At 40.3% G+C, this 27,209-nt stretch overlaps 1 protein-coding gene across 1 annotated transcript; it reads left to right on the top strand.

Moving 5' to 3' along the window:
• The first annotated feature begins 1,906 nt into the window (after positions 1-1,906).
• On the top strand, positions 1,907-23,826 carry C5H5orf34 (chromosome 5 C5orf34 homolog). The gene is made up of 13 exons (XM_074952529.1): positions 1,907-2,052; positions 2,568-2,795; positions 3,288-3,377; positions 5,353-6,017; positions 6,879-6,980; positions 10,062-10,185; positions 12,162-12,253; positions 12,559-12,628; positions 17,113-17,283; positions 18,975-19,069; positions 20,663-20,743; positions 22,101-22,141; positions 22,855-23,826. The coding sequence occupies exons 2-13, from the start codon at positions 2,601-2,603 to the stop codon at positions 23,043-23,045; spliced, it is 1,917 nt and encodes a 638-aa protein (XP_074808630.1). The 5' UTR covers positions 1,907-2,052; positions 2,568-2,600; the 3' UTR covers positions 23,046-23,826.
• The last annotated feature ends 3,383 nt before the right edge of the window (positions 23,827-27,209 follow it).

The following is a 27,209-nucleotide window of genomic DNA, read 5'->3' as shown; positions in this document are numbered from 1 at the left end:
ATTAGAATAATGCAGTGACGTCACATCCATTACTGAAAAGCTGATGTGGAAACTGGTTCAGTTCATGTATCCCCAGTAATTTCTTTTATTTCAGAAATGCAGATTTAGCACAATTGTTTGCATAGGTTAGGCAGTGGTTGAAAGCTTACCATTTCAGTTTTCTCTTTTGAAATTTCTGCAGTGACAGCTTCTATTATTGTGCACTCTTTAAAACTATTTTGATTAGTTCACAGTAACCCATCACCAGATCTCCATATCCATAGCATATATGTAAAACAGCCAGACCATGAATACTAGTTTTACGAATGGTATTTCTACCAATGGGTGGACTAGGTACAGTATCATTATACACAAACATGTCACATGCTGATGTCTTCAAGATCAGTGTTTTCTTACACGGGTAAAGAGCCTTATGGGGTGTCCACTGTCGACCAGGGGTGTGATAGTATAAGAGTGGTAGGGTGAGCAAAGAGATGTACGACCCTCAAACCTCTGCATTTCCACTGCAACCAGGTTCAGGGGCAGCGAGTTATATACAGTCATGGTGCCCAGGCCCCAGCAATATTCAGGGCCTGGGGCCCCAGCTCCACCAATGTTTGGGGCCGGGTCTCTCCCTCAGCCCTGCCTGCTTTCCCCCGCACCTTCCCCGAATGTCCCCCAGCCTCCACTCATCTCCCCTGCCTTCGGTGCCTGCTCTGCGGGCTCCCCGCATCAACTGCTGCCGCAGGGTCCTAGTGCCCCTCCATTCAATAATGGCAGGGCAGGCTGCCCTTACGCTGCCCCTAGCCCTGAGCCTCTCCAATGCCCCAAACCCCTCAACCCCAGCCCCAGACAGAGCCCTCATCTTCCCACACCCCAATCCTCTGCCCTAGCCCTGAGCCCCTCCCACATCCCAAACCTCTCATCCTCAGCCCTCACCCTCGCACCCCCTCCTATCCCCAAACTCCCTCCCAGAGCCTGCACCCCCTCCCCCACCCAAACTCCCTCCCAGAGCCTGCACTCCAATCCCCAGCCCAGGGCCTGCACCCCAGACCTCCTTCCCCCACCCAAACTCCATCCCAGAGTCTTAGGCAGATGGGGTGGGGAATGGAGTTTGGGGCAGGGTGGGTTCTGGGCACCACCAAAATTTCTACAAACCTGCCACCCCTGACTGTGTCCCATTCCCTGCTCCTGCTGTATATGCTCCCTCACAGTCAGCTCTAGGAACAGCTCCCGCAGGGCCAGGCCTCAGCCCCTTGCACCAAGCACGGCAGCTCTCTGGTGAAGAGCATGCCCAACCCTGCTTTGCAGAGCCCTCCCCAGCGTGCTGGAACAATTGTTATCCTGGGGGTGCTGCGAGCCACTGAACCAAACTGTAAACTCCGTACCTAACTGAAATCACTTCAAGCCAAGGGGTGAGCGTTCCCCTCTGCCCCCCATGTCAAGCAGCGATGGCCACCCCTTCCCAGCGGCTCCTCAGAAGAAGATACCAGGGGAACGAGCAGGTGCCAAACACTGGAAAGTGCACAATGAAATGACCCCCCCCCCCAAGCGAAGGGATGGGCAACGCCCCAGCGGCTGAGCAGGCCACAACGGGAGGCCGGTCCGCCGCGGCTGGCTCGCCGGCCTCCTCCCTGCGCGCGCGCGTCCGCCAGCCCTCCCGCCCAGCCGCAGCGCGAGCCACTCAGCGCGCCAGGCACGCCGGGCCGGGACAGCCTCCAGGCGCGCGAGAATCTCGCCACCCCCGCGGTGTCGGCAAGCCCCGCCCCGCTACACGAAGCCCCACCCACTCCTCTTCTCATTGGGCCCCGGCTACAGCGCGCCAGAGACGGCGCCGCTCAAGTGGGGGGCGCTCAGCCAGGCTCGCTGGAACCCTGCGGCGCGGCGCTGCCCGCTCTGCTCCGGCTGCAGGGTCTGACTCGCCGCGGGCAGCGCCCGGATGCGGAGCGGCGTGCGCCGGGGCCAGGGTTGTGGCTGGCCTGGGCCGTGCTTGTGCGGAACTGCCGTTGATTCTGTGTGCTGCACTGGGCACGACGCAGCTACCCTCCCCCAAGGTCTGAGTCCCGTAGAAAGGTGCGTGATAATCCCCCCAGTACCCCGGTATAGTGACTGGCTGCGGAAAAGACACCGTGTAGGTCAGGAGCGTCGTCCGTGCTCATCTGCTGTCCTGGTGATTGTTAATAAGCAAATGATCAGTGTGGTGAAGCAAAAGGCACCTTAACTTAAGCCTGCACTGAGCGTTTCAGCCTTGACAGTCAGCAGAATTAATAGAAGTTTCGATATTTACTTTCCTCCAGAACTGTTGATATTTGCCCTGGGACATACTGAATCTGTAAACGAAGCTTTAATAAGGGCTGGGTTTATGTGTATTCATACATATAAAAAGGAGCTTATGCTGTTTGTTTGGTCTGTGCATGCTATGTAAAGTAAAAACTTGCTCCACCACCCCATGACATGATAGATTTGTTACTTGTGGATCTAGGACTGTACTGTAAGCCTTTTTTGTAGCTCTGCTCCTGTTTCATTATTTGTACATGTGCATTAGGAAGATTACCCTTATAGTCTAAGTCTGTCATCTCTTAATGTAGACTCTCTTCGACAAACATTTTCCTTTTACTGCAATGAAGCCTGAAAGTCTCATGACTCTTTATGAGGATGACTCTGTAGAAGTGCACTATATAGATGGATCCAGACTGCTTCTTTCTCCCTGTGGCTCTGAATTCCTGTTTGAAAAGGCACTTCCTGACTCTGCCCATCCTCTGCAGCCAGCTGAAAGGATTCGCCAAAGGACGCAGTTTGTTATTAGTACCTACCGAGTACGTGAGTTAAATTTCTTTTTCTATGCTATCTCCAAATAGAGCAAAAGTAAAGGAGAAGAGCAGGTGGGATAAGAAGGTAGTACCATGGCACATTTTTATTCCTTCCATTATAGCAGCAAACCACATAAAAATGTTCTTTAAAAAGGTAGTTGAAATACTGAATGAACTGCCAGTGTTAGCAATCAAAGTAAACATTGTCAGTCAGCTGACATGTTCTTCTCAAATGTATAGAAGCCCATTGTGGGTGGACGATATATCTGGCCCTTACTATTCCGAAAGGCTAGGTAGATATCTTAATGTTGATTGGTAGTTCACACAGTGCTTTTGCATTGTAGAGAAATTGTGATGGCATTGTTGGTTATCAGTGTACAAATAATGCTGAATTCTTAATCACTGTTTTCCTCCCAAAAAGAGGAGATAAAGCAACCACTGAAATGTTCCCACTGCATAGCCAGTTCCATGATAACGTGACTCATACTTTTTCCTCAGGAGCAACTCCTACGAGCACTAGATTTCCGGAACCAGTTTTGTACTTCCTTGTATTTACCTTCAAGTATCATACCTTCTGAAAGGAAAAGTGTAAGTTTTGCATACCTAATAATATTTTTGTAAAATAAACTTCAGTGGGAGTCTGATTCAGTGATTTTTTTTTTCTTTTTTAGTTAGTTTGTTTTACTTTCATAGTATGTGTTCATTTTTAAGTTTGATTGGTAAATTAGGTTTAGAAAAAATTGATTTTAAGTTACATAAGAAGAACATCAGAATGGCCATACTGGGTCAGACCAATGGTCCATCTAGCCCAATATCCTGTCTTCCGACAGTGGCCAATGCCAGGTGCTTCAGAGGGAATGAATAGAACAAGTAATCATCAAGTAATCCATCCTGTGTCACCCATTCCCAGCTTCCTCCAAGCAGAGGCTAGGGACACTTCAGAGCATGGTTTTGCATCCCTACCCATCCTGGCTAATAGCCATTGATGGACATATCCTTCATGAATTTATCTAGTTCTTTTTTGAATTCTATTATAGTCTTGGCCTTCACAACATCCTCTGGCAAAGAGTTCCACAGGTTGACTGTGCGTTGAAGAAACCTATTGTTTGTTTTAAACCTGCTGCCTATTGATTTCATTTGGTGACCCCCAGTTCTTGTGTTATGAGAGAGAGTAAAGAACACTTTCTTATTTACTTTCTCCACACCAGTCATGATTTTATAGACCTCTATCATATTCCCCCTTAGTCGTCTCTTTTTCCAGGCTGAATTACATTATTAATTGAAACTTGAAAAACGATTAAAATGTTTCAAGCTTCAACTTAGATGTATTGTATGCATGGTCTCTACTGCTGAATAATAAAGATATCACTTAACTTTTTTTTTTTTTTTTAGTTCAATTTACCAGTAAGAATAAAATCCAAGACTTGTTACAGTACATAGTACATCTTCATTTTGGTGTATATCTAGGGTTTGAGGTAGATACAGGATTTGGTTTACTTCGTGTAAGATGTTGGAAACTATTTTATTTAACGTATTTAGTTTGGTAAAAGCACCAAATATTAAAATGATGGGCACAGTAGAAAAAGTGACAGGTTTCAGAGTAACAGCCGTGTTAGTCTGTATTCGCAAAAAGAAAAGGAGTACTTGTGGCACCTTAGAGACTAACCAATAGAAACTAACCAGTAGAAAAAGTTATACAAGAATGTAAGTTGAAGCAATAATCTGTACGTGGATGTAGCTAGGTAGTTGAGGTGTAACTGATCTAATGTCAGATTTTGACACCTTTTTTGCAAATAGGTTTAACAGGTACATTTTCAGGTACCTCTGAAATGTGATACCACAAAAGGTCTAAATTCATTATTATATTTTAAAATTTCCTTCGGAAACACATTCTAGGCACTTCAAAAGAGATCCACCTCACTAAATCACCACAGCTGCTGCCCTGTTGGTAGGCTTGGAAGGATTAGATTTATTTTTTTAAACGTTGTTTTCACTGTACACAAACTGAAATAAACATATTTCTATCTATCATAATTGAAATTTACAGATGGGCAAAGTTTTAAAAAAAAATGCCACTTGAGAACTTCTTAGTTTTTGATTAAAGGATAATTACTTTGTATATTTTGACATGTGATGTTGACAGATTTTGTTTTTAACAGTTAAAAAGCTTTAATTTTTGAGTCCCAGCATCTACTGTCATTAAATAACTATTGTCTGACCTCCCTCCATGATTTTGCACAACTGTGAAAATTTAAATGGATAAAAATAAAAAAATGCTTAAAAATAAACTGAAATTATTTAAAAAAAATTCAAATTCTGCCAAGCCTACTTGTTGGCAGTCTCAACAGAGAGGTCAAGGATTAAATGAGCATGAGCATAGTAACTAAATTAGCACTGGGTATGGTTCCGCTACAACAGGAAGAAGCACACTTGAGAAGTGAAGTGAGATGTCTTATTTTATAGATAAATGGGAACCTTCACTCTTCACCACTGTCACTTTTCAGAAGAACTAAATTCACTTAAAATAGGTTTTACTACCTTCTGTTCATTTTCTTCTTTTTAGATTCTTCTCTCTGATATCTCAGAAATCAATTGGCCGAGCCCCAATGCTACTGATGCAGCAGAATGTATGGATAATGGCAGTGTAACAGTCTCATCCTTAGATGGTCGTGCTTCTCTCTGCATGTCAGAACTGCAACAAGAATTTACAGTGCAGTTTTTATGCAAAGTAAGCCAAAAGTGTGCAGCGTCTTCATCTGCCTCTGAAAAAAACAGTAATAATGAAAACAAAGGTCAGCATGGAAAATCAAGCCAAAGTTTTATCTCAGAAAAGTTTCCTAAACAGATGAGAATGGAGAATAAGAAAGAGGAACGTTGCTGGACTATAAACAAATACAGGGAACTGGACAAATCAAAGGACTATTTAAACCAAAGAAAGGGACAAGATGAGGCCCCATTGTCTCTTACATGCTGTTCATCTGAATACATGTGGGTTATGCAGCGCTGGTCTGTTTCCTCATATCCAGAAGAATGGAAATACCCTTTGTCCTTGGCATTAATGTTCTATCAGTTGCACACTGATAACATACATAAAACATATGTGAAGAATAAATGCACTAGAAATAGAACTGCGGGATCTGATGTTTTAAAGCAAAGTGAAAAAACAAAGGCAGTTTCTCATCTGCCTAGAGCTTTGCCACTCAGCTGTAGTGCACCACATCTACACAGGTAACCGGAAATGTGTTTGCTTTTTAATTTTGTGTAATATATTACAGTTCCCTAGATCTGAACAGCAGATCTTCAACAGTCTGATTGAATATTAACCATCATAAATGTCTATTTGAAATAAAACATGTAACAAACACCGTTTTCTTACAAACTTCATGAAATGTGGTATTCATAAGACCAACAATACGTAGACCGGTGTAAGAAATTGTAATATCAATCTGAAGAAAAATGCTAAGCTTTAATATTTGGTTTGTTATGGAGAGAGAAGCTCTACTTAAACAAATATGCAATTAATAATGGGGATATTGAAAAAATACATTACAACTACTTTGGGTTTGGGAAAATAATGCTTGGGAAGTTTGCCAGTGGCATGGACTACTTTTTTTTTTTTTTAACTTTATTTTCAGAAAAAGGAAGAGGATGGGAGGGGTGTTGCTGGCTGTTCACAAAAACATGATTCATATTTGATTATATAGAGGATGAGCGGGAAAGTAGAGCTGTAACTTAGAAAGTCAGATTAAATAGTAATAATTGAGCAGACTGAGCGTCCTTGAAACAATTTTTTTAAAGGTCACAAAGTTTGAACACTGTCTCTCACGCCAATTTACTCTGACCTTTCATTGACCTGAAGAATAATTTCTTGGCTAGTAGGGTGGTTCTCAGTTCATCCATTTGCAGTTCCTGAATATGCGCTGCTTCTTTAAGTGAGTTGAGTATTGCATTTTTTTAATATATTTTTATCAAAAATTAGGCAAGTTAAGCAAAGATTTCCCTGGCTTCTTAGAACAGTGCAAAATATTAGTAATAATACTGATAAACTGCAAACTTACTGCACCTTTTCTGTCTTTGACTTTTGCACAGATGGAGTTTCTGTGACTTCTTTCTACAGAGGAAGCAAGATAGTGAACATAATTCACACCCTCTACTAATAAAAATTGTTTGGTGCCAGGGTATTGTTTACAGGTAAGAAACAAATAATTTGTTCACTTTTGGAAGCTTGTGCACTTCTATGGGAATTAGGCTGTTAAAAGATGAAATTTCCAGATTCAAATCCCTATTTTACTTACTGAGGAGTTACATTTAATGTTCTGATCATGTTTCTGCTGTGTTTATCAGGGTTCATTACTCTGAAATAAAACTTTGTAGACTGTGACTGTGGCCATTGTGGTATTAGCTTGGGAGTAAACATTTGTCACTGAATTGAAAAATGTTTTATTCAGTCATTTTTTAATTATATGAACTTTTAAAAAGGTGCTTCAGAATTTCTTGTGCTTGAAAATTCTGGGCTGGGTATGTATTTTACAAATAAAGTTGGGACTCTGAAGCCACATTTAAAACCCCTAAATAAGAGGACTGGTGGATGGTTTTTTGTTTTTTGTTTTTTTTTTTGGAGTCGGGTGGGGGGAGGGGAGTATTGAGCTCCTGTAGCTCCTATGGACATCTGCCAGAGTTGAGGAGTTTGGCTCCTCTGAAAATCATGCTGCTTGGTTAGGGCTAATTTCAGGCAACCAAGTTTTAATATGCTGGTCTCAGTTTCTAAATGAATCCAGATTTAGCAATCAGCCAAACTTTCATATGGACTAATTGTATAGATTTATATGCAAATCATTTAAAATAGGGCTGTCGATTAATCGCAGTTAACTCATGTGATAAACTAACTCAAAAAAAATTTTTAATCGCAATTAATTTTTTAATCGCCCTGTTAAACAATAGAATATTAATTGAAATTTATTAAATATTTTGGATGTTTTTCTACATTTTCATATATATTCTGTGTTGTAATTGAAATCAAATTGTATATTTGATTATAAATATTTGCACTGTAAAATGATAAAAGAAAAATTTTCAATTCACCTCATACAAGTACTGTAATGCAATCTTTGTCGTGAAAGTGCAATTTACAAATGATTTTTTTGTTACATAACTGCATTCAAAAACAAAACAATGTAGAACTTCAGAGCCTACAAGTCCACTCAGTCCCACTACTACTTGTTCAGCCAAATGCTAAGACAAACAAGTTTGTTTACACTTACAGGAGATAATGTTGCCCTCTTCTTATTTACAATGTCACCAGAAAGTGAGAACAAGCATTTGCGTGGCAATTTTGTAGCCTGCATTGCAAGGTATTTATGTGCCAGATATGCTAAACGTTCATATGCCCCCTTCATGCTTTGGTCACCATTCCACAGGACATGCTTCCCTGCTGATGACGCTCATTAATGCATTTTTTTTTAATTAAATTTGTGACACAACTCTCCCCCAAAGAGTTCAATGTCCCCGGCTCTATTTTGCCATATATTTCATGTTATAGCAGCACATGTTGTTCATTTTAAAAACACTCACTGCAGATTTGACAAAATGCAGAGGAGGTACCAGTGTGAGATTTCTAAAGATAGCTACAGCACTTGACCCAAGATTTAAGAATCTGAGGTGCCTTACAAAATCTGAGAGGGACAAGGTGTGGATCATGCTTTCAGAAGTCTTAAAAGAGCAACACTCCGATGCGGAAACAACAGAACCCAAACCATCAAAAAAGAAAATCAATCTTCTGACTCAGATAATGAAAATGGACATGCATCGGTCTGCACTGGTTTGGATTGTTACGAAGCAGACCCCGTCATCAGCATGGACACATGTCCCCTGGAATGGTGGTTGAAGCATGAAGGGACATATGAATCTTTAGCCTCTCTGGCACATAAATATCTTGCGACGCCGGCTACAACAGAGTCATGAGAACGCCTGTTCTCACTTTCAGGTGATGTAAACAAAAAGAAGGCAGCATTATCTTCTGCAAATATAAACAAACTTGTTTGAGCGATTGGCTGAACAAGTGGGACTGAATGGACTTGCAGGCTCTAAAATTTTACATTGTTTTATTTTAGAATGCAGGTTTTTTTGTACATAATTCTACATTTGTAAGTTCAACTTTCATAATAAAGAAATTGCACTATAGTACTTGTATTAGGTAAATTGAAAAATCCTATTTCTTTTGTTTTTTGACCGTACAAATACTTGTAAAGTGAGCACTGTACACTTTGTATTCTGTGTTGTAATTGAAATCAATGTATTTGAAAATGTAGAAAACATCTAAAAATCTTTAAATAAATGGTATACTGTTAAGTGTGATTAATCGCGATTCATTTTTTTAATCACTTGACAGCCCTAATTTTAAAGTAAGATTATTTAAATGCTTCTTTCACATTTGCTGTTTAACTGTCTTTATTTGAAAAAGTTTCAGTTGTCATCAAGACACTGAAATGAGAGACTTTAGTATTTTGTCCTTCACAGTAGTATAGTGGGAAATGAAATACTTCAGAGATTGATTCTTTCTCTAGAATATCTGTTTGCCAAATAACAGTGAGCGTGAAATTATTTCTGAACTTTCCAAATGTTTACCCTACATGAGCAGACTGGCTATTAAGGCCCCAGTTCTGCAATTCATTCCACATGTGTTTCCCTGTACCCATGTAAAGCCATTTGGACTTCAGTGGGGCTTTTTGTGGGCAGAGCGCACTGCACACCCAGGTTAAGTTGGAGAATTGGGCCCTGGTCTAGTCATAGATCACATAATATTATGTGATCATGTAATGAAAAATCCTGTATCATATCAAAATAACTATATGCAACGAAGAGGTGGTAAGGTTGCTAAGTTAGCATTAAATCTGAATTTCCTGTCTCTTGCAGGGTTTAATCAGAACTTCCCTCTAATGTGGATGTACACCTCACTCCTCCATCATTGCTATATTTCATTTCCAATACCTGTGGATGAATTATGTTTTTATGGGATAGCTACTTTATATTTAAGAAACTAAAAAAAGGCTCTCTCCAATTTTGTAAAAACATAAAGCTAAGCTTACTTTTTATTTTCCCCTTTAAAAAGGAAGCAATAAGAATACTGTTTGGGGAAACAAGGAAATAACTTTTCATGTGATGGCTTTGGTGAAAGGATGTGTATTCACATCTAGTAAATTTTAAAAAAAAATTCCCTTTAACTTGCAATACTGATAGTTAACGACTTTTGTGTTCTGTCTTCTGATCTCATAGGCTTATCCATGATATTGAAAACTTTATAGAAATTTATCCTGGAGATGGATCAGTTTTCAAATCAGAAGGAGCATTTTTGGGAAACTATTTTACACATTATTCAGTTCACAAAGAAACAAGACAGGTGGGAATCGCACTAATTAAAAAAATCAAACTGTTTTACTACTTGAATACTACTCCTAATTTTCCATTCAATGTTACCAGCATATTTCACTTTAAGAAACTGCTATAACAGGACAGGTTTCAGAGTAGCAGCCGTGTTAGTCTGTATTCGCAAAAAGAAAAGGAGTACTTGTGGCACCTTAGAGACTAACCAATTTATTTGAGCATAAGCTTTTGGGAGCTACAGCTCACTTCGTTGGATGCATGGACAGTTTGTACTAAGACATTGTTCTAGTTTAAGTCACACTTTAGTATTCTGCATGAAAGTTACACTGAAGATTTTTCAATAATGTATTTTTATCACTTGTGAATTAGAGAAAAATCTGGTTAGAACATTTCTCAAAAACTCAAAGCAGGTATTGTGATCCCAGATTCTCCATTTTTTTCTCTAAGATTTTTCCCGTTAAAAACTTCATTCTTGAATTTATTTTTTTTTAAATAGCATCAAATGTCCAGCGTGTCAATTTTAAGTGGTAGCTCTCAGTTCTTAAGCTCTCTTACTAAATTCTGATCTCCTTTTATTAAAACAAGACAAATAAAAGAGACAGTGTGGTGCAGTGAACGGGACCTAGCAGACCTGGGTTCTACTCCTTGTTCTGTGACTGACCTACTTATGTTTGGACAAGTCACTTCACCTCTCTGTCTCTGTTTTCCCTCTCACCCTTCCTTTCTTATCTATATTTATTTTATGTTCTTTGGGGCAGAGCCTATCTCAAATATTTGTACAGTGCCTAGCACAATGGGTTTGGGGATATCCTGATTTTTGCTGGTGCTGCGATAATATAAATAATAAAGGGGTGAGTGGAAAAGAACAGAAAATACAGGAAAATGCAGCTTGTGTGTCTAGGATGCAGTTCAGTTGCTAAATGACCGCAGGTGGCACAGCAAATGACTGAGTTGGCAACTGCAGACTCAGTAAAACCTCCACAATGAATCAGTTTATAAGATGGTCACAGCAGAGTGTTGCAAAGTGTAACTTGTTCTGGCTGTCTAAACCAGGCTCTTAAAATGAGGCACTTGAAGGGGGGCGGGATGGAAATTGACTCTCAGGGTGTGTGGATAACATGAACCTTAAGTTCACGTCTTAGGAGTTGCTAAGAACACAGCCCTAGAAATAGTTATGTTTGGTTCTATCTCCTTACTTGGTCTGGTCAGAATATCTTTCAAAATCAGATAATAGGAATTTAGCATCACAGTTGGGCCTTGGTGAAAGGCCTTGGTCCAAGGGGATGACCATGACGGGATGCTTGTTTGACGTGGTGGTGGTGGTGATGCCTCCTCCCATGCTGAATAAGATGTCTGGTATGCCTCAAAAAGAACCATTCAAAATAGGGGCGGCAACCTTCAAAATCTTCTTATTCCATCAAAATTATCCAATCAAAATAAGTTTCTAATGTTCCACAGAGACGATATTGCTTTGTTTTAAGATTTCGGTGCATTGTCATGATAGTTTGGTAACCCCACCAGGTCAAGGTATGTTCATTCATTCGTTTATATTTTCTTTGACTGTTCCCTGCTTTCTCTCAATATTTTGTTTAACATGTTGACAAGGGAAAATGACTCCCTTGCCATCTTTCAAGCACTTTGGATAGTTTAAGAATTTAAAGCAGGGTAAGGTTCCACACAACAGGTCTCAAAACTGGTTCATTACTTGGAGTAGCATCACATTTACAGATGATAGGCCAAAATGTGCCCTCATAAAAGTACTCCGTTCCTGTTTAATCTGTGCAATTTTTGTACTTACGTCTGAGTGTAGAATGTGGTCTAATGAATATGACTGCCCTGTAGCTTTGAAAGGATATTCTTATTCATCCTTCAGCACAAACATGCTGCTATAACAGTTCACTGGGCGAAAAAATGCCCCAAACTTGGTATCTTGCTAGTTCTTAAATACCGCAGTATCTATAAATAAGTCCTCTATTTTCTGTTATCTTCTAGAGAGAAGAAAACATGTATTCAGCAAACAGTCTGCCTCCGGATACACCAGAAAGTCCATACTCCATCTGTTCCATTATTACCCAGGCAACCAGGTGAATTATTCCTTTTGTTTTATTTTTGTTATATGAATTGCTCTAGCCCTTTGGAAGGGCATTCAGTAACAAAGCTGACAAATAATGATTACCATGTTGTTCTAGTTAGACTTCAACTATAACTGTGAGTATAAGAAATAAGCAAATTAAATTATATCAACAGTACCAGAAAAATATATAAACATAATGAAATTAGGTTACAAAATAGATCCTTAATAGTAACTGTGTGTAAATGAAGCTACAGTAAGTAATTGTGCAGTGCAGCATGTTTTCTGCATATGAGAGATGTATTTTTTCCTTCTCAGAATTCTCCAGTACTGTTACAAGACTAAACTTTCATTAACCCATAATTACAGTATCTGCTGCTGGAAAATGGTATGTAACTGAAGACTTGTAACTTGTAGACTTGTAAGTATGTTAACATTTGAACTGTTAGCATGTGTTTAGTAGGGTCTATAGACAGCTTCTGGGTAAAAGAGAGGTGGTGTTGGAATTAGTAATAATATTTGAAATTCATAATATTGATCTGGCTAACAACCAAACACTAATTTAGCCATAAATTCCTTTATTAAATCCAAAGGCCATATGGTATTTACACCATTGCTCTAAACATGCCTAAAAAGCCTGCCTAATAAGCAACTTACTATGTCTAAACAGTACAAAACATTGATAAGCGTTTGATCAAGATACTTACAAATGAGCTAAACCTTTGGGTGTTTAGACCCATATTGGTCAGCTTCAATGTGGTCAGGCAGGTATTAGCAATGAAGTAAGAGTTTACTTTTTATACCCTTTAACAAACAAGTAATGTCATTGCCAGTTACTGACTTCAGCTAAAAACCAAGTTGAGACAATTCCCCCTTATTTCTAGTCTTAATCCAGATAAGAATTAGACCCTCCTTTCTTCCCAAGGCCTTTCCTTTCGTACCTTCTCCCTCCCACCCCCAAGCAGAACAGTGGGAAGATTTGGACTTCTTTCTTTTAAGACAGTTTTTCTTTGTCTTGTTACTATAGCTCTTTATTTTATTAGTTACTTTTGAAACCATACATCGGGGTGGGCAAACTTTTTGGCCTGAGGGCCACATCTGTGCATAGAAATTATATGGCAGGCCATGAATGCTCACAACATTTGGGTTGGGGTGTGGGAGGGGGTGAGTGCTCCGGCTGGGGGTGCAGGCTCAGGGGTGGGGCTGGGGATGAAGGGTTTGGGGTGCAGGAAGGTGCTCCAGGCTGGGACCAAGGAGTTCAGAGGGTGGGAAGAGGATCAGGGCTGGGGCAGGGGGGTGGCTCAGGGGTGCCGGCTCCGGGAGGCACTTGTTATACCAATAAATTAAAAACCAGCAGGATCTTATTAAAAGGGAAAAAGGCAAAATACCACACTTATTGTGAATACAGAAAGAATCATAGTAAGCAGTTATAGTTATAACATTCCATTCAATCTTTTATTTACACACACACACACACACACACACACACACACACGTTCTGCAAGGTTGTTATCATAGTTACTAGCCTTAGAGTTGCTCATGCCAAGCCACTGGCCAGGTAGCCTGGACATGACGAGGGAGCAGGGCCTTGTCAGATGCTCATCGATATGCTCCCGGAAGTTGGTTTGCAGAATCAGACCCCTAAGTTCTCACTTCCTAGAGTCCATTTTTATAGGAATTTCTTCCTATGCCAGTCTATGGGAATTGCTTCATCATGCTGTTGCTGAATCAATCAGCAGATGGCACATTCCTGATGGCTCCGTTCTGCTAGATGTTATCTTGTTCTTTGGCTCTCCCATTCTTGAGGCTGTTGGGTAGATTCCAGTCTGCCCTCCGGGGGTCCTCTGGTTATTTCCACTTGACGCCTTTTTCAGCCGATGGACACTGGATTCTTAGGCTGGCACCTCCCTGATGATTCAGTTATTATCCACACCAAGCATCCATCCACATACATCCTCTATCTCTATTTTAATCACAATTGTTAATACAACAAAAGGGCAGGGAGTCTCTGGGTGCTGTTTCTGTTGTTACAGAGTATTGCTTTGAGTCTCTCTCTGTGTGAATTGCTTTGAGAACAGACTCTGTCTTAAAATGTACTAACGCAATTAGCAGCTTGCAAGTTTCACACACAGAGGGAGAGAAACAGTACCAAAAACCAAGAGACCTCTTAATTAGTAATACCCTGGAATTTAAACTATGGGGAATCAAACTCATTTGTGATTTTAATACAGAACTTCTTTAATATGATCCAACACACTTACCTCAAGCAGTTCCTGGAAGCAGTGGCATGTTCCCCCTCCAGCTCCTACGCGGAGGCACGGCCAGGCAGCTCTGCTGTGCACTGCCCCATCCGCAGGCACTGCCCCTGCAGCTCCCATTGGCCATGGTTCCTGGCCAATGGGAGCTGCAGGGGCGGCGCTTGGGGCGGGGCAGCATGTGGAGCTGCATGCATAGAGGTCCTGGCTTCCCCTATGCAAAGGAGCCGGAGGGGGGACATGCCGCTGCTTCTGGGAGCCATGCAGAGTGGCCCATTACTCTGGTCCCCAGCTGGAGTGCCGGAGCGGGACAAGCCCCAGACCCCACTACCCAGCGGGAGCTCGAGGGCCAGATTTAAAACAGCTGGCAGGCTGGATGCGGCCCATGGGCCGTAGTTTGCCCACTCCTGCCCTACAGCCTTCCCACACTACAATACTAATTATTCTCAAGGCCTTCTTTTACTTGCTGTTTGGGGGCTTCTTTATAAGAGACACACATAGATATCTATGATCCTGAGATCAGCACTAATCTTTTACCTTCTGGATTGCTAATTTGTGAAGTGGTGCTCTGCTTCTCCATTCTTTGTTGGTTAAGTCACACCTGTAACCAAACTTAAGGTAACTTTAATTCTTTCGTGTTACATGTATTCTACAGGTGGGTATAAGCTAAGAACAAAGACCTAGGACTAGCTGGTGGGGCCTGAACCCTCTGAATGTAAGATGATGTCAGCAAGTCAGAGAGCAACATAAGAATGGCCAAAATGGGTCAGACCAAAGGTCCATCCAGCCCAGTATCGTGTCTACTGACAGTGGCCAATGCCAGGTGCCCCAGAGGGAGTGAACCTAACAGGTTATGATCAAGTGATCTCTCTCCTGCCATCCATCTCCACCCTCTGACAAACAGAGGCTAGGGACACCATTCCTTACCCATCCTGGCTAATAGCCATTAATGGACTTCACCTCCATAAATTTATCCAGTTCTCTTTTAAACCCTGTTATAGTCCTAGCCTTCACAGCCTCCTCAGGCAAGGAGTTCCACAGGTTGACTGTGCGCCGAGTGAAGAACAACTTCCTTTTATTTGTTTTAAACCTGCTGCCCATTAATTTCATTTGGTGGCCCCTAGTTCTTATATTATGGGAACAAGTAAATAACTTTTCCTTATTCACTTTCTCCACACCACTCATGATTTTATATACCTCTATCCTGGTATATAGAGGATTACCCTTTTAGTCCTGGTCTACACTGGGGGGGAATGATGTAAGTTATGCAACTTCAGCTATGTGAATAACGTAGCTGAAGTCAATGTACTTAGATCGACTTACTGTGGTGTCTCCACCGCGGTGAGTCAACTGCTGCCGCTCCCCCGTCGACTCTGCCTGTGCCTCTCGTGGCACTGGAGTACAGGAGTCAACGGGAGAGCGCTCGTGGATTGATTTTTATCGCGTCTAGACTAGATCCCCGTTGGATCAATTGCTGTCCGCCGATCCAGCAGATAGTGAAGACATACCCTTAGTCTTCTCTTTTCCAAGCTGAAAAGTCCTGGCCTCTTCAGGGACCCGTTCCAAACCCCAAATCATTTTAGTTGCCCTTTTCTGAACCTTTTCTAATGCCAGTATAACGTTTTTGAGATGAGGGGACCACATCTATACGCAGTATTCAAGATGTGGGCATACCATGGATTTATATAAGGGCAATAAGGTCCTCTTTGTCTTATTCTCTGTCCCTTTTTTAATGATTCCTAACATCCCGTTTGCTTTTTTGACTGCCGCTGCACACTACGTGGACATCTTCATGGATAGTTCTCTGATGACTCCAACATCTTTCTCCTGATTAGTTGTAGCTAAATTAGCCCCCATCATATTGTATGTATAGTTGGGGTTATTTTTTCCAATGTGCATTACTTTACATTTATCCACATGAAATTTCATTTGCCATTTTATTGCCCAATCACTTAGTTTTGTGAGATCTTTTTGAAGTTCTTCACAGTCTGCTTTGGTCTTAACTATCTTGAGGAGTTTAGTATCATCTGCAAACTTTGCCACTTCATTGTTTACCCCTTTCCCCTTCTCATTTATGAATAAGTTGAATAGGACTGGTCCTAGGACTGACCCTTGGGGAACACCACTAGTTACCCCTCTACGTTCTGAAAATTTACCACTTATTCCTACTCTTTGTTCCCTGTCTTTTAACCAGTTCTCTATCCATGAAAGGATCTTCCCTCTTATCCCATGACTACTTATTTTATGTAAGAGCCTTTGGTGAGGGACCTTGTCAAAGGCTTTCTGGAAATCTAAGTACGCTATGTCCACTGGATTCCCCGTTGTCCACATGTTTTTGACCCCCTCAAAGAATTCTAATAGATTAGTAGGACATGATCTCCCTTTACAGAAGCCATGTTGACTTTGGCGCAACAATTTGTTTTTCTGTGTGTCTCACAATTTTATTCTTTACTATTGTTTCAACTAATTTGCCCGGTACAACCAGGCAGGGAAGCAGGTTATTGGTGTCTCAATAAAAAAGCTGCACTGTGATTCTGGTACAAGTTTAATATTAGTAATAACATAATTTTAAATATAGTAAATTTTATTTTTTTCTTTAACACTTGGTTCACATTAGATACCAGGGACAGATGGAAGAGAAATGCTGCCAGTTCCGTTGCATGAAACGGTTATTCCCAATGTGGGAAGACTTGTTGCATATTCAGATAATAAAGTCCATGCTCTGTTTTGTGATGGGATGACCCTGAATATGGTTTGGGATTTCAGCTCTTGCTGTGGAAGAACACAGGTAATTCTCAGGAACAGGGAAATAGCTGTTTTTAAAATCTTTCTATCTGAAGGTGGTGTTAGTTAATAAATGTGAAGTCTAGGGAAAGTTTTATATTTGGTTCTGATAGGCATAAAAAGCAAATTGTGCAGTTGGGGAGCCTCCATCTGCCCTGAGTTTGTACGTCACATTGGTTATACACTGGTTCACTGTCACGAGCTGGTAAATTGAAATTTTATCAAGTTAAAAATCTGACCTTTCCTTATTTGCCACTATTGATATATTGCCAATATTTTAAGGGGGAAACTTTTTCTCCTTTAGCCTGTAATGACAGCCCTTGTCTCAAACCATAACTAAGGAGAGAGGTACTGGTACTTATAAGTTTGTTTGCTATTATGTGAATTTTGCTGGAACTGTTTATCCTTGAAAAATATACTAAGTCTTGATAGTATAAGAGTGCTCAATTTTTTTTTTTTTTGTAATTTGAAATGGAGTTTGTTATCTCAGACGATCATCTCCTCTCAGAAAAAGTGTTAAAGTAAAAGGACGGGGTATAACTTCACTTACATTTACAAATTATGTAATATTACCAACTTTACGAAAATGAGTAAATCACCAAGACTGACATGAAGTCCTGTTTACACTGGACAAGGAAACCATATTAATTTCCTCTAGCAAGCCATACTTAAGCAAGCTTACTAGGCCAGTACTGATCGTATCTAAAGGCATGTGAGCTGTAGCTGGTTAGTTCTAGCTGAGAGCATCATTCTTGCCCTTCTTTTGCATCCTCTAAGAAATTAACAAATATTAAACACATTTCCCAAGCACGCTTTTATCTTAATTCTTACAAAAAGGAGTGTCAAACTTTTTAGATTATTTTTTTGGCATTAAATACGTCCTTTATCAGCAAATATTATAATAATGCAATATATGCTTCCTCTGTGATAAGTGACGTGGAAATGGGATTCCATATTTATTTGTAAATCAATTCAGTTTTCAAGTAAAAAATGCTACTGCTTTTTTTTCCTGAGCGTCAAGTTGCAAACTCAGCGTTGATGGTGAGACTGAGAGTTGCTATGTGATTTCTAGTTCATGCATCATTGCTAGTAATAAAAGACTTGCCATTGAATGTTTAACAGTTCCACAGATAATGCTTGAGCTTGGAGAAAGAATCCAACTTACTCTTCTGTAGCTCTGTTGCGTTAGCATGTTAACTGAAGCAAAAAATACTTAGGGGTGGGGGGGGAGCATTAGCAGATGTGACTAGTACATGCAGAGTAAGACTTGTTAAGAAATGATGTTTCATTTGTATGAAGTTGCTACTCTAACAATAACAACTTGAGGATCAAGACAAATCTATAATCTCATTCTACGGATGAAAGTAGAAGGAATTAAAAATTCTGAAAGATTGGACATTTCTTCACATGAGGTCAGACAGGAAGTGAAGGGGTTGAATTTTCCATTATTCTCAGACAGCACATTGAAATCGGTGTTTGGGCAATTCTTGGAACCATGAACTCCCAGTTGGTGGTGTTTCTGTGATCATGCCACCAGACCACACCTTACATCCATAGCCAGATACAAACGTTTAAGTGAAGCATTTGCAGATATTTCTCTTTGAACTAGCATATGTTGTTGCTGTTATTTAAAGTAGGTATACCTCTTTGATTCCACTGCAGAACAGTTATGCTCTTTTGTCTGTCTTTTCCAAGATAAATCAAGGTGCTACCACAGGATGGTGTAAAATAATCTGTCCTGATGGGACACAGCAGCTAATCCAGATAAATCATCCTGGACTCTATGAAAGGTATAGCTGATGCATGGAACAAATTTAACAAATTCAGGAATTCAGTAACATTTTTTTGTGTCAAGAAATGTAAATAGTTGAATGTGTTTCTGTAAAACAGACTGTGGAAAAGGTTGTACCTGACTGACTAGCAAAGATCCAGATTGCACAGCTCAGGGCTTTAGACAGTTAATTTGATGGGATATTCACGTATTAATTTAATCATTTTTCCATCATTCTGAATAATAGCTATTAGGAGGTGAGGGAAGCAAAGCCTGTCACCTGAGGGATGCACTCAAGAGGGACTGCCATGGGGTCTAACTGTGATGCTACTTTTAGTTGCTGGGGGAGGGCTCAAATAACATATCCTAAGCAAAAGGGCTAGGGAGAGCACTTCTTCTTTGCTGAGGTACACCTGATATCCACAGCTACTTAAAGGGTTCAAAAAGGTTGCTTAACTTAAATTCTCTAAGAATTATTTTTATACAAATATTAACACAAATTTGATTAGACAGCAATTCTTGAATTATTTTAATGTTAATTTTCTTGTATCACTTCCATAAATTTGTTACAGTCAGTTCTACTCACCATGATGACACAAATAGTCTAACTGAAGTTAGTGGGACTGCTGTTGTGAATATGCAAACAAGAGAAGCAGGACTTAAGCCCTTAGTTTGCTCATTGGCAGGCAGTTGTGTTAATGATGCATATAACAGCATGTTGTTTTTCTTTTAGAAAAACCATGTCCTTATCCATTGTTTCTTGGACAGCTGCTTAGGGTGTTCAGATGCTGCTATGTAATATCTTACATTTACATAGCTCTTATCGTAAAGATTATCCAAGTAACTTGACAAACCGTGCACACCATATATTTTATATATAACAGAAATTACTTGATCACTGAGATGCAACCAAGTGGACAACTGGCACACTTTGCAATATAGGAGTGGGGAAACTGTGGTCAAGGACAACCTGTATTCTTACTAAAATTCCTGTGGACTCTTTAATATCCATGCAGAGAAGACAATACCTCAGTTTTAAAGTTGCATTCAAATCACATGCATATCAAACTGAATGGAACTTAATTCATGGAACTCCTATATTATGAAGTTTAAGGGCTGAGTTGACCATATAGAATTCAAAACTCTGGTTTTTGGTTCCAGTGAGTTTGGGCATATCAAATCTGATGCTTTAGACCACTAAACTGTCTCTTTCTATCTCCAGTATCTAATCTCCTCTTCTCTCTATCACCTGAAACTCTAAAGAGTGTTTCACAAGCAACAAATTAAATGCAAAGTAATGTTCCATGTGGGTTTTTTTAGACATCATAAAATGTACTCAGTTGTACAGTAAGGTTCTTTTCATTTATACATAGGATTAATAAAAGGAAAAATTTCTTCACTGGGTAATCGCTTACTGATTCTGGAAGGTTTCTTGTTTTCCTCTTTTATCAAATTCACATAAGAATATCCTGGAGGTTAGCTCTATTCTGTTCCATTCCCTACTCCAGATTTATTGTTTAATGCTGTCAGTTTTCTGTTCAAATTTAATTAAGGGGTATTTGTCTGATCTAAATTATTATTTTCTTTTTTATGAATTGTCTTCTGAATACAGATACATTGAAACAGTAGTAGCATGGTGCAGAACTTTGAATGATGATGAGGGAGAGACTCTTCCTGCAACTGAGAAAAACTGGTACTCATCACATATAACTTGCTATTCATAGTATAGAAGGAAACCACCAAAGTTTTAAACCCTAAATATGACATACTGCATTTTTTTAAAGATGAAAAATTTAAACCCATTTATATTTTGTGACTCCACATAATTTTTCTTACAATATTTTAAACTATACAGGCAGCTTGTGTTTAAACAGAGGCTTGTTTCCTCATATCTATTTTCTGTTTCTGTATTGAAGCCATAATGCTGAAGCTCTTGCCAAAGCAGAAGACAAATATTAAACAGTGTTTTGACTCTGTTGCAAGATCAAACAGAGAAACTGGGCTATGAGAGAATCATCCTCTTTAAAAAATAAAATATGTCCATAATAGCATAGGAAATCCAGAAAATTCTAGTCCCAAAATATATGCTTCCTTGTGACAGTTTACTATAAAAAATTTTATAATCGGAAGAATATTTAAATTCTGTGTACACTCCCATCATTTTGGGAAGTGCTCAGATAGCATGGTAATAGGCACTAAGAACACAGATTATAAATATGTACTTTGAAGGATAGGTGCTGGCTTTGTACTCTTCCTGTTGCTAAAGTGTTTGTTTGAATAATCACTATTCTGACCCCCCAGGAACACATCTTGTGCTTCTACAGAATCTGCAACATTAGTGAAAGGGACTATTTAATCATATTTATGTCTGAATTATTTTTATGAACTGTTACAAGTAACATCTAAAATTACTACCTCAGAGATAGTTAAGGAAAAAATCTTGTTTGCTTTGTGCACATCACAGGATTTTATATAAGCAGTTTATGTACAGTTTTCTCTCTCTGTGTGTGTGTGTGTGTGTGTGTGTGTGTGTGTGTCTTACACAACAATAGAGGAAACATTTTTTATATTTTTTTTTAAATAGGGAAATGTGATCACAACCCCACAGTAACTGGCAGAGGGCTTTAGGGGCAGGTGTAGTACTTCCAACTGACTTTTTAAATTAACTAGACTTCTAGCTGTGTCTTTTTTGATTAATATGTAAGCTATTCCCTAGCACTGTGCTGATATTTAAGAATACTGGTACACCTATATAATTTGGCATTAAAAAGCTCTAGATGGATTGAATTAAAATTGGTGGAGGAGAATAGTCTCAAAGTAAAGCCCTCGTCCTGTAAACAATTGCACATATTTAACTTTATTCACATGAGCAGTTCCATTGACCTCAAAAATATGAAGTGGGGGGAGGAAAAAGCAAATCATTCTTTTATTTGCACAGGTCATCTATAAAACTGCATAAGGAAATAAAATCATACGGGCAAAAGTAGACATGAGAAATTTTTCATTATCTATCCTGCTATATAAAATTTTTTTAAATTTTATTTTAACAGGTCTGTGGTTGCTGAACTTGAGAAAATACATAGATTTAACTGTATCCTTTCAACAAAAATTTCTTTTAGCATATTTTGAGTGCTAAATGACCGTGTCCCTTTACTCCTTTTATTGTATAGGTCTCTACTGTCAATGGTTACTATTTTATTTTTTTTAAAGTTTCTGCCCAGTTATTTATCCTAGGCCTGCTCCCCGTGTCATGCCACTGGAAACTCCAAAAAACTGGCAGAACACACAGAAATCCTCAAAAGGGAATAGCTCTGTTGTTCAAACTTCTATATTGTATCTTTTTATTAACCTTTTATTGTAAAGAGGAGTGATGTGTATGCCTTTTGGGCATAGACTTGGACTAGATAACAAAGTTATCAAATGCCTCAACTTTGCTCCATTGTTAAGCCAGCTGAAAAAAAACCTGTTACTTCATATACTCAAAACATGTAATTATCCCTAAATTTACTTTAGCTTTTTAACATGCCTTGTTAATTCCTTTAGACTGCACAATCTGATATCTTCCTTGATGGTTTTTCTTTTAAATACGCTTTGATATATACAGGAAAATATTAATTAATATAGATATTTGATTGAAATAAGATGCGGACATATTAAAGAACTTTCACATATTCGATTTCATAGTTTTATTTATTGGTTGAAGTATGCGTTGGCAATTGAGAACCATGGTTAAAATATTTTAAAATTTCTTTAATTATTAGAGGGAAGACAAAACAGAAATTTCCTTAACAACGCAACTGCTAGTCTTACTGCAGAACAGCAATGTTCCAAACAAGACTTCGTCTATGAAAAATAATCCATCTCATATTACTGATAGACAACCAGAAAACAGTTTACCTGAGGATATTGGTGAAAAGAGCATCTCAGAGGCTTTGGAAAAAACTTCAAAAGTCATCCAAGATATTGAATCTCTCCTAGCTTCTTCTGGGAAGTGACACTTGAGCAAGCACTTGAAAGACAGCTTTATTTAAATGTTTATGGGCTCTATCCTGCAGTCTTGTGCATCAAGTGGGATTTTTGGGTGTTCAAGGAATGAAAGGTCAGGCCCTAAGAGCTGTACTTTTTGTTCTGAATAATTGACTCTGTCCTACTGTAACAACAGAATTCTCATATGCCATACAAAGGCTAGAACAGAAATGAGGTATATTTATGTAGTCTGGTTCTATTTACAGGTAGGGCTTGAGTAAAAGTGCCTTCTTTAGTAGAAATTAAATGACAATGCATGTTTGTAAATTCCAACATACATACAGAATTGTTTTACCAGTAACAACTGCTTAAAATAACTGACTAGGCTATCAATCTAGTTAAGCAATTTTTAAATTTGAAAATCTTTTTTTTTAAGAGATCAAAGGAATATTTAAGATGGCCCCTGAACTATTTCTGCTCTACTTTTACTGTAAAATACTATTTTAAGAACGTCTGAAAGTAAACCGTTGTTTGTTTTTCATTTAATGAATATTTCCTTATAGTGCCTTACCTAAAATGAAAATAAGTTTTAAGTTATCATACTTATACATACTGTAGATAAAGAAAGTCTTCTAGAACATCTTGTCTGTTCCTAACCTTATCAGCCAATACTACTATACAGGATTATTCCCTCCAGGATATTCTCTGCTGCTTTAACTAGTCTTGTGTTAAATTACTAATGAAAAGAAGCTTGCACTACCAATTATTTCCAAAACCCACAACACTCCAATAATTAATAAAATACTCTTAACCTGCTTGTTCATGCTGAAAATTTTGTTTTTTTAGCATTGATACTTTGGAGCATAATGGTGGAGGTGTGTGTAATCTTCCTGAAAAGGCATTTGGGAGTCCCTATCATGCCCTATGAATCAACCTGCAACCAACTTTAGTATTAGTTTAATTTCAAGAAAGGAAAAAAAAAAACCCTTAACTTTGAAATATTAAACCTGGTGCTTGAAGTTTTTTTTTTTTTTAAACTAATAGTGCTCATCTGTAGCTGATGTAAAGAAACTGGAAAAGATCCAGAGGTGAGTGACAAAGCTCAAAGGGACAGAATGTAAGCCATATGACTAAAGGCAGAAGGAACTGGGTATGTTTAGTTTGAAAAAGAGGAGATGAAGTGGGGACAAGATATCAGTCTTTAAATACTTAAAAGGCTGCCATAAAAAAGATGGAGAAAAGTTGTTCACTCTTGTTACAGAGTGCAGGCTCAGAGGCAATAGGTTCAAACTGCATCATAGCAGATTTAGATTTTCTGCGTGGACTCCTCCTAACTGTCAAAATGACAGACTGGACTTCTACATAGAGTGCTTCCGCAGACGTGCACAGGCTGAAATTGTGAACAAACAGCATCACTTGCCCTATAACCTCAGCTGTACAGAACGCAATGCCATCCACAGCCTCAGAAACAACTCTGACATTATAATCAAAGGGGCTGACAAAGGAGGTGCTGTAGTCATAATGAACAGGTCAGATTATGAACAGGAGGCTGCCAGGCAACTCTCCAACACCACATTCTACAGGCCACTATCCTCTGACCCCACTGAGGAGTAGCAAAAGTAACTACACCATCTACTCAAACTCCCTGCTACGGCACGGGAACAAATCTACACGGACACACCCCCAGAGCCCCGACCATGGGTATTCTATCTGCTACCCAAGATCCATAAACCTGGAAACCCTGGATGCCCCATCATCTTGGGCATCGGCACTCCTACAGCAGGATTATCTGGCTATTTGAACTCTCCTCAGACCCTATGCTATTAGCGCTCCTAGCTATCTTTGAGACATCACCAACTTTCTGAGGAAACTACAATGCATTGGTGATCTTCCTGAAAACACCATCCTGGCCACCATGGATGTAGAAGCTCTTTTATACCAATATTCCACATGAGGATGGACTACAAGCTGTCAAGAACAGTATCCCTAATGAGGCCACGGCACACCTGGTGGCTGAGCTTTGTGACTTTGTCCTCACCTACAACCATTTCAGATTTGGGGACAACTTATATCTTCAAGATAGTGGCATTGCTATGGGTACCCACATGGCCCCACAGTATGTCAACATCTTTATGGCTGACTTAAAGCAACGCTTCCTCAGCTCTCGTCCCCTAGCGCCCCTCCTCTACTTGTGCCACATTGATGACATCTTCATCATGTGGATCCATGTGAAGGAGGCCCTTGAAGAATTCCACCTGGATTTCAACAGTTTCCACCCCACCATCAACCTCAGCCTGGACCAGTCCACACAAGAGATCCAATTCCTGGACACTACAGTGCAAATAAGTGATGGTCACATAAACACCACCCTATACCGGAAACCTACTTACCACTATACTTACCTACATGCCTCCAGCTTCCATCCAGGACACATCACACGATCCATTGTCTATAGCCAAGCCCTAAGCTACAACCGAATTTGCTCCAATCCCTCAGACAGAGACAAATACCTACAAGATCTTAATCAAGCCTTCCTAAAACTACACTACCCACCTGAGGAAGTGAGGCAACAGACTGACTGAGCGAGACAGGTACCTAGAAATCATCTACTACAGGACAGGCCCCATAAGGAAAATAACAGAACTCCACTGGCCATCATGTACAGCCCCCAGCTAAAACCTCTCCAGCACATTATCAACGATCTACAACCTATCCTGGAAAACGATCCCTCACTCTCTGACTGTGGGAGACAGGCCAGTCCTCACTTACAGACAGCCTCCCGACCTGAAGCAAATACTTACCAGCAACTACATACCACAGAAACACAAACCAAGGAACCAATCCCGGTAGCAAACCTCATTCCCTTCGTTGTCCCCCTATCTACTCTAGTCACACCATCAGAGGCTCGTTCACCTGCATGTCTACTAATGTTAAAAATGCCATCATGTGCCAGCAATGCCTGTCTGTCAGGTACGTGGCCAAACCAGACAGTCCCTATGTAAAATAATAAATGGACACAAATCAGATATCAGGAATGGTAATACACAAAAGCCAGTGGGAGAACACTTCAATCTTCCTAGACATTCTAAAACAGAGTATATAGCTACTTTCAAATCTAACAAAAAAACTTCAGAAACAGACTTCAAAGAGAAACAGCAGAACTAAAATTCATTTGCAAATTTAACACCATTAATTTGGGCTTGAGTAGGGACTAAGAGTGGTTGGCTTGTTACAGAAGCAACTTTACCTCTCCTGGAATTGACACCACCTCATCTATTGTTGGGAGTGGAGTACATCCACCCTGATCAAATTGTCCATTTGTGAGGTAACTCCCTTCTCCATGTGTCGGTATATTTATGTCTGCATCTGTAACTTTCTCTCCATGCATCTGAAGTGAGGTTTTTACCTACAAAAGCTTATGCTCAAATAAATGTTAGGCTTAAAGGTGCCACCGGACTCCTTGTTGTTTTTGCAGATGTAGATTAAATCTCAGTTAAATTTTTCTTAAGTACACTAGGACAATGGAACAAACTGCGCAGGGCAGTTAGAGAATCTCCTTCCCTGGAGGTTCTCAGGAGCAGGCTGGGCTGAGCCATCTGTCTTGGATGGTTTAGATGCAACACAGGCTCTACCTTGGCAGGGGCCAGGGTTAGACTGTCTGAGCCTTAGGGGCCTGTCTAACCCTGTCACAAGCTGCTGTTGCTTTTCAGGCAGGCGTCTGCGGCCGGAGCACACTATCGTCTCTGAGGCTTTTAACTGTTGGCTGCCCGGGGGTGCAGCTGGCAATGCGTTTACAGTCCCTGACCTAGGCGCTGGGCTTATTTTTCTGGGAAACGTTTTCCAAGGGAATGCTGCATAACCCAACGACCATGTCCCCAAAGCTAACTGGGCTGGCCGGGGGGCACCCGGCGCTGCCCTCAGAGGGCCGGAGGCCCTGTCTACCTTGGCAGCTGGCCACACGTTTTCCCGCGCCGCGGCAACAGGCACCGCCCCCCCCTACTGCGGCGAGAGTAGCCGCAGGCGCGGACAGGGCCCCTGGGGTGGTGAGACGCTCAGCGGGGTTTCCGGGGGGCCACCCGCAGGCCGGGCACCGCGCCGGGTGGGGCGGCTCCCGGAGGTCGGTCCGCTAGCCGCTATCCCAGAGTGCTTTGTGCCTTTTCGCGGGGGGGAGGGGCCGCCCGCTGCGTCGCTAT

The sequence above is a fragment of the Natator depressus genome, chromosome 5 (assembly GCF_965152275.1).
Source record: "Natator depressus isolate rNatDep1 chromosome 5, rNatDep2.hap1, whole genome shotgun sequence".
NCBI classification, from domain to species: Eukaryota; Metazoa; Chordata; order Testudines; family Cheloniidae; genus Natator; species Natator depressus.
Note: the sequence above shows the minus strand (reverse complement) of the source record. Positions and strands in the feature narration are given on the sequence as shown.

What these genes read in the sequence shown, in the direction of transcription:
- C5H5orf34 (XM_074952529.1), top strand. Translation starts at nt 2,601, where the DNA reads ATGAAGCCTGAAAGTCTCATGACTCTTTATGAGGATGACTCTGTAGAA. An exon ending in GTATCTGCTGCTGGAAAATG is followed by an intron (nt 12,629 to 17,112) that starts GTATGTAACTGA and finishes GGTTCACATTAG; the next exon opens with ATACCAGGGACAGATGGAAG. An exon ending in CTTGCTGTGGAAGAACACAG is followed by an intron (nt 17,284 to 18,974) that starts GTAATTCTCAGG and finishes GTCTTTTCCAAG; the next exon opens with ATAAATCAAGGTGCTACCAC.